Consider the following 13,860-nt stretch of genomic DNA (forward strand, 5'->3'; position numbering starts at 1 on the left):
TCAGTTGGTAGAGCATGCCAGGGTTGTGGGTTTGTGTCCCACGTTTGATTCCCATGTGGGACCTGTACGAAAAGGTACAAGTCGCTCTGGATAAGAGCGTCTGCTAAATGACCATTTTTTTTAAACCTTTAAAAAAAAAATGTAACATCATTGCAGTTTATCTAATGTGTTGTGTTATGCAATTCCATGTTCTGCATATATGACTATGCATTCAATGGTGTCTTGTGAAACACTCACGTTTGGCCTTGTGTAGATGGAGAACGGTTGACTGAATCAGTCAGTGGTTCTTCTCTCCTCAGCTGTTCCAGAGGTAGCTCATTGAATTCAACTTGTCAATTAACACAATCATAACACCTATGAAATTTTAACAGTATAATATGGCTGACCAGAATAAATAGAATATAAAACCCTGTATGGTTCTTTAAAAGGATCAACAAAGAACCTTTAAGATTGAGACAGGTTCTTTATAGAACTGTTCTCCATAAAGGTTCTATAAAGAACCATAAAAAGGGTTCTATATAGCCCCAAAAATGTTTGCTTTTTACCACAGTGGAATCCTATTCCATATGTAACCTGTTTTAATGGTTACAAACCACAGAACCTCTATCTATTGTAGAACTGTTTTTTTTTTTAACAAGGGAGGAGTAAGTAGTGTGCAGGGGACCAGTGTAATAATGTCCTCCACCACCAGAGGGAGACTCCCCTTCATTAACAGATGGGCCTCAAAGGGAAGCTTGAATTATTCATGGGCACAATATAACGACTGATAGATGGTCGTAGAGAGGCACCCTTCCTCCGCTACCTCCCCAGAGATGGCTTAGCTGAAACGGAAAGGGCTATGATTATATTTTTTTCGCTGGAGGACAAGGAATTTCTGTATTTAGATGCTAAAAGTGTGATCTCCTCTGTATCTGAGTGCACTAAAGTGAATAGGTTTATTCGTACACTGCAACCAACCATCTTTTCTCTGATAGGATTGGCTCTCCTGATTGTCTGAATTGAGTCAATGATTAGCTTAATGGTCGTGGTAATGCTTGGCTGGAAAAGAGAGCTTCCTCATCAGGTCATAGACTGGACTGGACTCTCCTAAAATCCAAATAACTGTTGATTCGTCCTCAGTAGAATTAAACACATTGAGACCTATAGATTGAGTGGAACAAGTTCAGATGATTCAATTAGACCAGAGCAATCGATTCACTTATAATGCCGATCACTGGTGGGGTGAGCGTGGATGAATCAATTGGAGTGAATCGATTCACTGATCGATTCCCTGATGGAGTCGTGGAAAATCATCCTCAGTAATGCTATATGCACTACTAAGCTTTGATTAGCCAATCAAAGGCCGTTTTACTCTGTGGAATTGGCTTTGTCTCAAGTGAATCGATGGATTAGGAGTGAGTCTGCAGAATGGGATGCTTGTCTAGACTTTGAGTAGAGCTATTTGTGTTTAGATTTAGAGAATGTCCGGGTCTCCCTCTCCCTCTCTCTCTCTTTCTCTCTCTCTCTCTCTCCTTCTCCCTCTCCCTCTCTCTCTCTCCCTCTCTCTCTCTCTCCCTCTCTCTCGCTCTCTCTCTCTCTCTCTCTCTCTCTCTCTCTCTCTCTCTCTCTCTCTCCCCCTCTCTCTCTCTCTCTCTCTCTCTCTCTCCCTCTCTCTCTCTCCCTCTCTCTCCCTCTCTCTCTCTCCCTCTCCCTCTCCCTCTCTCTCTCTCTCTCTCTCTCTCTCTCTCTCTCTCTCTCTCTCTCTCTCTCTCAATCAATCAATCAATCAAATGCATTTATTCAGCTATTTTTACATTGTCGATGTCACAAAGTGCTGTACAGAAACCCAGCCTAAAACACTGTGGCTAGGAAAAACGCCATAGAAAGGCCAGAACCTAGGAAGAAACGTAGAGAGGAACCAGGCTATGAGGGGTGTCCTCTTCTGGCTGTGTCGGGTGGAGATTATACCAGAACATGGCCAAGATGTTCAAATGTTCATAGATGACCAGCAGGGTCAGATAATAATAATCACAGTGGTTGTAGAGGTTGCAACAGGTCAGCACCTCAGGAGTAAATGTCAGTTGGTTTTTTCATCTCTCTCCCCCCCCCCCCCCCTCTCTCCCCCCCCCCTCTCTCTCGCGGTCTCTCTGTCCCTCTCTCTCTCTCTCTCCCTCTCTCTCTCTCTCTCTCTCTCTCTCTCTCTCTCTCTCTCTCGCTCTCTCTCTCGCTCTCTCTCTCTCTCTCTCTCGCTCTCTCTCTCTCTGTTCTCACTCTCTGTCCTCTCTCTCTCTCTCTCTCCCCCTCTCTCTCTCGGTCTCTCTGTCCTCCTCTCTCTCTCTCTCTCTCTCTCTCTCTCTCTCTCTCTCTCTCTCTCTCTCTCTCTGTCTTTATATCTCCTCTCTTTTTCGTTCTTTATTGTTGACACACAATCTCTGTCCCCTCCAGCAGTAGCTGTTTCACTGTCTGTCCTCCGGCAAATACATGTTCTCCCTCCCTTGTCTTGTACTTTCTCTTCCTATGTCTGTCTGTTTACCTCTTCTTCCATCCTCCACACACCTTCACTTGTTTTCCTCAGGCAGTGAGCAGTTTCTCACTTCCGTTTTCCAACTCCCCCTCTCCTCTGGTAGTAACAGTTCATATTTTCTTGTCGTTTTTTGTCTCTTCCAGGGCACATCAGATCCTCAGTGTGTTGTCTGGGACTATGGGAACCTGTAAGTCACTTTTATTCTCTACACACAGACACACACGCCTGTGTGCACGGACGCACTCACACACACCTACGCACGCGCACACATACACACAAACTCTCAAATACATATTCAATTTGCATGCTCTTTGCTTTTTGTTATCAAATCAAATCAAATTTGATTTGAATTTGTCACATACACATGGTTAGCAGATGTTAATGCGAGTGTAGCGAAATGCTTGGGCCTTCCTGTGACATCGGGTGGGGTAGGTGTCCTGGAGTGCAGGTAGTTTGCCCCCGGTGATGCGTTGTGCAGACCTCACTACCCTCTGGAGAGGCTTACGGTTGTGGGAGGAGTAGTTGCCATACCAGGCGGTGATACAGCCCGACAGGATGCTCTCGATTGTGCATCTGTAGAAGTTTCTGAGTGCGTTTGGTGACAAGCCAAATTTCTTCAGCCTCCTGAGGTTGAAAAGGCGCTGTTGCACCTTCTTCACCACGCTGTATGTGTGGGTGGACCAATTCAGTTTGTCTGTGATGTGTACGCCGAGGAACTTAAAACTTACTACCCTCTCTACTACTGTCCCATGGATGTGTATAGGGGGGTGCTCCCTCTGCTGTTTCCTGAAGTCCACTATCATCTCCTTTGTTTTGTTGACGTTGAGTGTAGGTTATTTTACTGACACCACACTCCGAGGGCCCTCACCTCCTCCCTGTAGGCCGTCTCGTCGTTGTTGGTAATCAAGCCTACCACTGTAGTGTCGTCCTCAAACTTGATGATTGAGTTGGAGGCGTGCATGGCCACGCAGTCGTGGGTGAACAGGGAGTACAGGAGAGGGCTCTGAACCCAACCTTGTGGGGCCCCAGTGTTGAGGATCACCGGGGTGGAGATGTTGTTACCTACCCTCACCACCTGGGGGCGGCCCGTCAGGAAGTCCAGTACCCAGTTGAACACAGGTCGGGGTCGAGACCCAGGGTCTCGAGCTTGATGACAAGTTTGGAGGGTACTATGGTGTTAAATGCTGAGCTGTAGTCGATGAACAGCATTCTCACATAGGTATTCCTCTTGTACAGATGGGTTAGGGCAGTGTGGAACAAGGGTGGCCCTCTTGAAGCATGTGGGAACAGCAGACTGGGATAAGGATTGATTGAATATGTCTGTAAACACACCAGCCAGCTGTTCTGCGCATGCTCTGAGGTCGCGGCTGGGGATGCCGTCTGGGCCTGCAGCCTTGCGAGGGTTAACACGTTAGCCGCCCTGTTGGGTGTGTGTGTTTGTGTGTGTTTGTGTGTGTGTGTGTGTGTGTGTGTGTGCGTGTGCGTGTGCGTGTGCGTGTGCGTGTGTCTGTGTCTGTGTCTGTGTCTGTGTCTGTGTCTGTGTCTGTGTCTGTGTCTGTGTCTGTGTCTGTGTCTCTGTGTGTGTGTGTGTGGGTTTAATCTAATAGCTCTGTTTTCTTCCATTCATTAATACAGTGAAGACAGTTTCCAGCCGCAGTTTTAATTGCATAATTAAATGAGTCAATGAGAATAAACACAGGATTGTCTCTATGCTCAACTGCTCAAAGGCAATATTCATCACATGTTTTATTTGGATTATTTTTATTTAAATTGGTCTTAAATTGTGCTGTGATGCCACTCTTGGGAGAATATGAATTGAATATTTGGGTGTGTAATATAAAGTTAAAATGAAACAACAAAGCCTTTGGTGAGCAGTGGAAATAATATCATTTTGAAGAATAAAATCAAATCAAATCAAATCAAATCAAATTTTATTTGTCACATACACATGGTTAGCAGATGTTAATGCGAGTGTAGCGAAATGCTTGTGCTTCTAGTTCCGACAATGCAGTAATAACCAACAAGTAATCTAACTAACAATTCCAAAACTACTGTCTTGTACACAGTGTGAGGGGATAAAGAATATGTACATAAGGAAATATGAATGAGTGATGGTACAGAGCAGCATAGGCAGATACAGTAGATGGTATCGAGTACAGTATATACATATGAGATGAGTATGTAAACAAAGTGGCATAGTTAAAGTGGCTAGTGATACATGTATTACATAAGGATACAGTCGATGATATAGAGTACAGTATATACGTATGCATATGAGATGAATAATGTAGGGTAAGTAACATGCTACATAAGGTAGCATTGTTTAAAGTGGCTAGTGATATATTTACATCATTTCCCATCAATTCCCATTATTAAAGTGGCTGGAGTTGAGTCAGTGTCAGTGTGTTGGCAGCAGCCACTCAATGTTAGTGGTGGCTGTTTAACAGTCTGATAGCCTTGAGATAGAAGCTGTTTTTCAGTCTCTCGGTCCCAGCTTTGATGCACCTGTACTGACCTCGCCTTCTGGATGATAGCGGGGTGAACAGGCAGTGGCTCGGGTGGTTGATGTCCTTGATGATCTTTATGGCCTTCCTGTGACATCGGTTGGTGTAGGTGTCCTGGAGGGCAGGTAGTTTGCCCCCGGTGATGCGTTGTGCAGACCTCACTACCCTCTGGAGAGCCTTATGGTTGAGGGCGGAGCAGTTGCCGTACCAGGCGGTGATACAGCCCGCCAGGATGCTCTCGATTGTGCATCTGTAGAAGTTTGTGAGTGCTTTTAGTGACAAGCCGAATTTCTTCAGCCTCCTTCACAATGCTGTCTGTGTGAGTGGACCAATTCAGTTTGTCTGTGAGGTGTATGCCGAGGAACTTAAAACTTGCTACCCTCTCCACTACTGTTCCATCGATGTGGATAGGGGGGTGTTCCCTCTGCTGTTTCCTTAAGTCCACAATCATCTCCTTAGTTTTGTTGACGTTGAGTGTGAGGTTATTTTCCTGACACCACACTCCGAGGGCCCTCACCTCCTCCCTGTAGGCCGTCTCGTCGTTGTTGGTAATCAAGCCTACCACTGTTGTGTCGTCCGCAAACTTGAACTTGAATAATGTACACAATCAATCAATCAATCAATTAATCAACAGCTGACCTAACAGGCGGAATCTGTAGTCAAACATATCCTACATATTACTTATCGATTGGTCATCAAATCAAATGTTATTTATAAAGCCCTTCTCACATCAGCTGATATCTCAAAGTGCTGTACAGAAACCCAGCCTAAAACCCCAAACAGCAAGCAATGCAGGTGTAGAAGCACGGTGGCTAGGAAAAACTCCCTAGAAAGGCCAGAACCTAGGAAGAAACCTAGATAGGAACCAGGCTATGTGGGGTGGCCAGTCCTCTTCAGGCTGTGCCAGGTGGACATTATAACAGAACATGGCCAAGATGTTCAAATGTTTATAGGTGACCAGCAGGGTCAAATAATAATAATCACAGTAGTTGTCAAGGGTGCAGCAAGTCAGCACCTCAGGAGTAAATGTCAGTTGGCTTTTCATAGCCGATCATTCAGAGTATCTCTACTGCTCCTTCTGTCTCTAGAGAGTTGAAAACAGCATGTCTGGGACAGGTAGAACTTCCGGTGAACAGGTCAGGACTCCATGCAGAACAGTTGAAACTGGAGCAGCAGCAAGGCCAGGTGGACTGGGGACAGCAAGGAGTCATCAGGCCAGATATTCCTGAGGCATGGTCCTAGGGCTCAGGTCCTCCGAGAGAGAGAAAGAGAGAAAGAAAGAAAGAAAGAAAGAGCGAAAGAGAGAAAGAATTAGAGAGAGCATAATTAAATTCACACAGGACACCGGACAGGAGAAATACTCCAGATATAACAGACTGACCCTAGCCCCCCCAACACAAACTAATGCAGCATACATACTGGAGGCTGAGACAGGAGTGGTCGGGATACACTGTGGCCCCATCCGACGATACCCCCGGACAGGGCCAAACAGGCAGGATATAACCCCAGCCCACAAAGATGTCCGCCACGGCACAACCCAAGGGGGGGGGGTCGCCAACCCAGACAGGAAGATCACGTCAATGACTCAACCCACTCAAGGGACGCACTCCTCGCAGGGACGGCATGGAAGAGCAACAGTAAGCCAGTGACTCAGCCCCTGTAACAGGGTTAGAGGCAGAGAATCCCAGTGGAGAGAGGGGAACCGGCCAGGCAGAGACAGCAAGGGCGGTTCGTTGTTCCAGTGCCTTTCCGTTCACCTTCACACTCCTGGGCCAGACTACACTCAATCATATGACCTACTGAAGAGATGAGTCTTCAGTAAATACTTAAAGGTTGAGACCGAGTCTGCGTCTCTGACATGGGTAGGCAGACCATTCTATAAAAATTGAGCTCTATAGGAGAAAGCCCTGCCTCCAGCTGTTTGCTTAGAAATTATAGGGACAGTAAGGAGCAAGCCCATGTAATGCTTTGTAGGTTAGCAGTAAAACCTTGAAATCAGCCCTTGGCTTGACAGGAAGCCAGTGTAGGGAGGCTAGCACTGGAGTAATATGATTTTTTTTTTGGTTCTTGTCAAGATTCTAGCAGCCGTGTTTAGCACTAACTGAAGTTTATTTAGTGCTTTATCCGGGTAGACGGAGAGTATAGCATTGTAGTAGTCTAACCTAGAAGTGACAAAAGCACGGATTAATTTTTCTGCATAATTTTTGGACAGAAATGTTCAGATTTTTGCAATGTTACGTAGATGAAAAAAAGCTGTCCTTGAAACAGTCTTGATATGTTCGTCCACAGAGACCAACTGATAACTTTCCAACAGAAAAGATCTAAACCAGGCCAGAACTTGTCCATGTAGACCAATTTGGGTTTCCAATCTCTCCAAAAGAATGTGGTGATCGATGGTATCAAAAGCAGCACTAAGGTCTAGGAGCACGAGGACAGATGCAGAGCCTCGGTCTGACGCCATTAAAAGGTCATTTACCACCTTCACAAGCGCAGTCTCAGTGCTGTGATGGGGTCTAAAACCAGACTGAAGCGTATCGTATACGTTGTTTGTTTTCAGGAAAGCAGTGAGTTGCAGCACAACAGCTTTTTCAATTATTTTTTGTTGCCTGTTTTCATCAGATTTGAATCTCATTGGTCACTGTTCACCTGAGCTGTGCTCTCATTCGTCAGTGGTCACCTGAGCTGTGCTCTCATTAGTCAGCGTTCACCTGAGCTGGACTCTCATTGGTCAGTGGTCACCTGAGCTGTGCTCAAATTGGTTAGTGGTCACCTGAGCTGTGCATCCAGATCCACTCTCCCATTTCATAGTATGTCAATCACAGACAGTACACAATACTGTCTGGTTGGCATGGAAACAATGCCCCTTTATGCTGTAAGCAGAAGGAATATTGGCGTTCATCAAAGTGGTGGCTTCCATCTTGGAAAGAATCAGGTCTGCAAAGAAAATTAACCAGCATCCAGATTAGCATCCAGATTAATTTCCCCATCGTTAAGATAGGAGCCAACCAGTCACATTAACTTCCCCATCGTTAAGATAGGAGCCAACCAGTCACATTAACTTACCCATCGTTAATATAGGAGCCAACCAGTCACATTAACTTCCCCATCGTTAACATAGGAGCCAACCAGTCACATTAACTTCCCCATCGTTAACATAGGAGCCAACCAGTCACATTAACTTCCCCATCGTTAACATAGGAGCCAACCAGTCACATTAACTTCCCCATCGTTAACATAGGAGCCAACCAGTCACATTAACTTCCCCATCGTTAACATAGGAGCCAACCAGTCACATTAACTTCCCCATCGTTAACATAGGAGCCAACCAGTCACATTAACTTCCCCATCGTTAACATAGGAGCCAACCAGTCACATTAACTTCCCCATCGTTAACATAGGAGACAACCAGTCACATTAAGTTCCCCTTCGTTAACATAGGAGCCAACCAGTCACATTAAGTTCCCCTTCATTAACATAGGAGCCAACAAGTCTGATTACCAAGCAGGGAGGTACAGAGATCACTGTCACACAGCAATACAACCAAACACCCAGGATTATAGCGTGTGTGTGTGTGTGTGTGTGTGTGTGTGTGTGTGTGTGTGTGTGTGTGTGTGTGTGTGTGCATGCTCCTCTGGTAGGGGCTCAGGGAAGATGAGCACAGTAGTGCTTTTATCTGTAACCCAGGGAGAATTGTGTGTGTGTACATGTCCCAGTGTGTGTGTATAACCCAGGGAGATAGGGAGACTGATGGGTACCTGAGAAAGGATCCTACCGAGATATAACAACATACTGCAGTACAAAAAGTTTGTTTACAGAAGTATTTCACCTTTCCCAACCCCCTTGTCACTAGAACAAGACAAACCTCCAGGGGCAGAGAAAAAGACAGATAGACAGGACAGTGGAGAAGGAGAAACACAGAACATCAGAGAGGAGAAACACAGAACATCAGAGAGGAGACACACCGAGCATCAGAGAGGAGAAACACATAGCATCAGAGAGGAGAAACACAGAGCATCAGAGAGGAGAAACACAGAGCATCAGAGAGGACAGTAGTGGAGGAGAAACACAGAGCATCAGAGAGGACAGTAGTGGAGGAGAAACACAGAGCATCAGAGAGGAGAAACACAGAACATCAGAGAGGACAGTAGTGGAGGAGAAACACAGAGCATCAGAGGACAGTAGTGGAGGAGAAACACAGAGCATCAGAGAGGAGAAACACAGAACATCAGAGAGGACAGTAGTGGAGGAGAAACACAGAGCATCAGAGGACAGTAGTGGAGGAGAAACACAGAGCATCAGAGAGGAGAGTAGTGGAGGAGAAACACAGAGCCTCAGAGAGGACAGTAGTGGAGGAGAAACACAGAGCATCAGAGAAGAGAAACACAGAGCATCAGAGAGGACAGTAGTGGAGGAGAAACACAGAGCATCAGAGAGAACACTTCCACTACTGTCCTCTCTAGTGGAGGAGAAACACAGAACCTTGTCAGCTTGTGGATTCGATCTAGCAACCTTTCATTTACTGGCCAAACGATCAAACCACTAGGCTACCTGCCCCCCCATATACATGACTTGTATTAATTGATACGGACTTCCTGTAGAGATAATTGTGTGTGTGTGTGTGTGTGTGTGTGTCTGTGTGTGTATCCTGTCAATTTCTAAAACAGACACTCAGTTGGGGATTTAAGGGCTGCATCAGGACACACATTTCTTGAGCAAATCTCACTCCCTCCCCTTGAGTGTTTGTAAGCCTGAAGGTGTGTGTGTGAGTGTGTGTATCCATGATTTATCCAAGTGTGTGCGTGTGTGTGTGTGTGCGTGCGTGAGTGCGTGCGTGCAGAAAGTAAAAGGCTACATTGGCCAGCAGTTTCTGTTCACAGTTCAGTTTTGTTGTGTTTTGTTTTTTTAGAAGGCCCATATGTCCTCACCATCTGGTGTCCCCACATCCACACTCCTCTCTCTCTCTCTCTCGCTCTCTCTATCACTCTCTCTCTCTCTCTCTCTCTCTCTCTCTCTCTCTCGCTCCTTTTCTATCACTATCTCTGCTCTCTCTCTCACTCCTCTTTTCTATCTCTCTCTTCTCTCTCTCTCTCTCTCGCTCCTTTTCTATCACTCTCTCTCTCTCTCTCTCTCTCTCTCTATTCTCTCTCTTGCTCCTTTTCTATCACACTCTCTCTCTCTCTCTGCTCTCTCTCTCTCTCTCTCTCTCTCTCGCTCCTTTTCTATCACTCTCTCTCTCTCTGCTCTCTCTCTCGCTCCCTTTCTATCACTCTCTCTCTCTCACTCCCTTTCTATCACTCTCTCTCTATCTTCTCTCTCTCTCTCTCTCTCTCTCTCTCTCCCTCTCTCTCTCTCTCTCGCTCCCTTTCTATCACTCTCTCTCTCTGCTCTCTCTCTGCTCTCTCTCTCACTCCCTTTATTTCACTCCCTTTCTCTCTCTCTCTCACTCTCTCTATTTACAGTATGTCTTTATTTCTCTCTCTCTGTCTATCATATTAATGGATCTGTGTCAAATTGTATTCAACTTGGTTCAGGTGGAGTGAGGTCTCTAATGGGTTCAGGTGGAGTGAGGTCTCTAATGGGTTCAGGTGGAGTGAGGTCTCTAATGGGTTCAGGTGGAGTGATGTCTCTAATGGGTTCAGGTGGAGTGAGGTCTCTAATGGGTTCAGGTGGAGTGAGGTCTCTAACTGGGTTCAGGTCGGGTGAGGTCTCTAATGGGTTCAGGTGGAGTGAGGTCTCTAATGGGTTCAGGTGGAGAGGTCTCTAATGGGTTCAGGTGGAGGGAGGTCTCTACCTGATATCAGGTGGAGTGAGGTCTCTAATGGGTTCAGGTGGAGGGAGGTCTCTACCTGATATCAGGTGGAGTGAGGTCTCTAATGGGTTCAGGTGGAGGGAGGTCTCTACCTGATATCAGGTGGAGTGAGGTCTCTAATGGGTTCAGGTGGAGTGAGGTCTCTAATGGGTTCAGGTGGAGTGAGGTCTCTAATGGGTTCAGGTGGAGTGAGGTCTCTAATGGGTTCAGGTGGAGGGAGGTCTCTAATGGGTTCACACACACACACACACACACCCTACCTTACCCTACTTTACCCTACCCTAATCTACCCTACCCTAAACCCTAACCCTAACCCTAACCCTACTCTACCCTACCATGCCCTGTTCAGCCCTACCCCTAACCCTACTATACCCTACCATACCCTACCCTATCCATACCATGCCCTACCCTACCCTACCCTACCCTACCCTACCCTACCCCTAACCCTACTCTACTCTACCCACCCCTACCCCTACCCTACCCTACCCCTACCCCTACCCCTACCCCTACCCCCACCCCTACCCCAACCCTACTTGACCCTACCCTATCTCCTACCCTACCCTACCCTACCCTACCCTACCCTACCCTACCCCTACCATACAACCTACCCCTACCCTAACCAGACCCAATTGCTACTTCCAAATGTAAGGCCCGACCCTACCCTACCCTATCCTACCCCGACCCTACTCGAAACCTGAAATCAGAAATAACGACCTCTGTCAGTAAATCCATTAGCTGCTGCTCTGTCTGTCACTCGTTCCCTGAGCGCTGCTCACTCTAAATGAGCTCTGTTCATGGAGGGAAAGGACAGGGAAAGGGGATACCTAGCCAGTTGTACCACTGAATGCTTTCAACTGAAATGTGTATTATGTATCCATAGCAACGACTCTACTTGGGCTGCACTGCTCAATGAACAGACGTGAGAGAGCAGTTAGCTAACTTTCCTCACTTGAAGTGGTCAGGTATTCTGCTACTCTGTATTCTCTGTTAAATAACATAACATTCTAGCTTGCTCAGTTGTTTTGTAAATTCTTTCCATTTAGTCAAGTAATGATCTTTTTGATTTGTCATGATTTGATTGGGTCTAATTATGTTGTTGTCCTGTGGGGTCTGTTTGTGAACAGAGCCCCAGGACCAGCTTGCTTAGGGAACTCTTCTTCAGGTTCATCTCTCTGTAGATGATGTTTCTCTCTCTCTCTCTCTCTCTCTGGCTGGGTCATGTCTCTCTCGCTCACTGTCTCTCCCTCTCTGGATGGGTCATGTCTCTCTCTCTCACTATCTCTCTCTCTCTGGCAGGGTCATGTCTCTCTCTCTCTCTCTCTCTCTCTCTCTCTCTCTCTCTCTTTCTCTCTCTGTCTCCCTGGCTTGGTCATGTCTCTCTCTCTCTCTCTCTCTCTCTCTCTCTCTGGCTGGGTCATGTCTGTCCCTCTTTCTCTCTCTCTCCCTCTGGCTGGCTGGGTCATGTCTCTCTCCCTCACGTTCTCTCTCTCTCTCTCTGGCTGGGTCATGTTTCTCTCACTCTCTCTCTCTCTCTGGCTGGGTCATGTTTCTCTCACTCTCTCTCTCTCTCTCTGGGTGGGTCATGTCTCTCTCACTCTCTCTCTCTCTCTTACGACAGCCTTTCTCAATACTCTCTTTCTCTCTCTCTCTCTCTCTCTCTCTCTCTCTCTCTCTCTCTGTCTCTCTCTCTGTCTCTCTCTCTGTCTCCCTGTCTCCCTGTCTCCCTGGCTGGGCCATGTCTCTCTCAATTCAATTCAATTCAAGGGGCTTTATTGGCATGGGAAACATGTGTTAACATTGCCAAAGCAAGTGAGGTAGATAATATATAAAGTGAATATATAAAGTGAGAAACAATAAAAATTAACAGTAAACATTACACACACAGAAGTTTCAAAACAATTAAGACATTGCAAATGTCATATTATACAGTGTTTTAACAACGTACAAATAGTTAAAGGACACAAGATAAAATAAATAAGCATAAATATGGGTTGTATTTACAATGGTGTTGGTTCTTCACTGGTTGCCCTTTTCTCGTGGCAACAGGTCACAAATCTTGCTGCTGTGATGGCACACTGTGGAATTTCACCAGTAGATATGGGAGTTTTTCAAAATTGTATTTGTTTTCGAATTCTTTGTGGATCTGTGTAATCTGAGGGAAATATGTCTCTCTAATATGGTCATACATTGGGCAGGAGGTTAGGAAGTGCAGCTCAGTTTCCACCTCATTTTGTGGGCAGTGAGCACATAGCCTGTCTTCTCTTGAGAGCCATGTCTGCCTACGGCGGCCTTTCTCAATAGCAAGGCTATGCTCACTGAGTCTGTACTGTACATAGTCAAAGCTTTCCTTAATTTTGGGTCAGTCACAGTGGTCTCTCTCTCTCTCTGGCTGGGTCATGTCTCTCTCTCTCTCTCTGGCTGGGTCATGTCTCTCTCTCTCTCTCTGGCTGGGTCATGTGTGTCCCTCTTTCTCTCTCTCTCCCTCTGGCTGGCTGAGTCATGTTTCTCTCTCTCTCTCTGGGTGGGCCATGTCTCTCTCACTCTCGCTCTCGCTCTCTCTCTCTCTCTCTCTCTCTCTCTCTCTCTCTCTCTCTCTCTCTCTCAATTCAATTAAATTTATTGACATGGCAAGTTCATTATTACTTACATTGTCAAAGTATACATATCGAAAAATAAAAATACAAATAAATGTTGATATATAAAATATATATATATTTATATATAAATAAATGGTGGGACCAACAGCAATAATAATAGTAGTAGTGGACATGGGATTACCATTAACAACAACTTCAACAACAATATTAATGAGAACAACAATACATTAAAGCAATGGTAGTGGACCAGTGTCAACATGACTGAGAAGACACATGACATGGTATGAAAGACAAAACAAAACAAGATGGGAAATATTGTCGACATTACTTTGCACTTTTCACTGGCTGTCCCTCAGGTTGTAGCAGGAGGACACATATTTGGCTGCCAAAACTGCACATTTTGGCTTTTCACCCAATAAATATTAGATTTTTTCTTCATCTTTTATA

The 13,860-nt window shown here is 45.8% G+C and overlaps 1 protein-coding gene and 1 long non-coding RNA gene across 2 annotated transcripts in view; one reads left to right on the top strand and one right to left on the bottom strand.

Moving 5' to 3' along the window:
- The window catches only part of LOC149970207 (uncharacterized), a 422,622-nt gene that overhangs the window by 387,481 nt on the left and 21,281 nt on the right, over positions 1–13,860 (bottom strand). The gene's annotated exons all lie outside the window — the stretch shown is intronic.
- The window catches only part of LOC110487938 (adhesion G protein-coupled receptor B2-like), a 201,777-nt gene that overhangs the window by 32,352 nt on the left and 155,565 nt on the right, over positions 1–13,860 (top strand). The window contains exon 8 of the mRNA XM_090227428.1: positions 2,647–2,690. Within this exon, the coding sequence (XP_090083554.1) occupies positions 2,647–2,690 (44 nt within the window). The remainder of the gene's footprint in view (positions 1–2,646; positions 2,691–13,860) is intronic.

Source organism: Oncorhynchus mykiss, chromosome 30 (genome assembly GCF_057628025.1).
Source record: "Oncorhynchus mykiss isolate SJ-2025 chromosome 30, ASM5762802v1, whole genome shotgun sequence".
Taxonomy (NCBI): domain Eukaryota; kingdom Metazoa; phylum Chordata; class Actinopteri; order Salmoniformes; family Salmonidae; genus Oncorhynchus; species Oncorhynchus mykiss.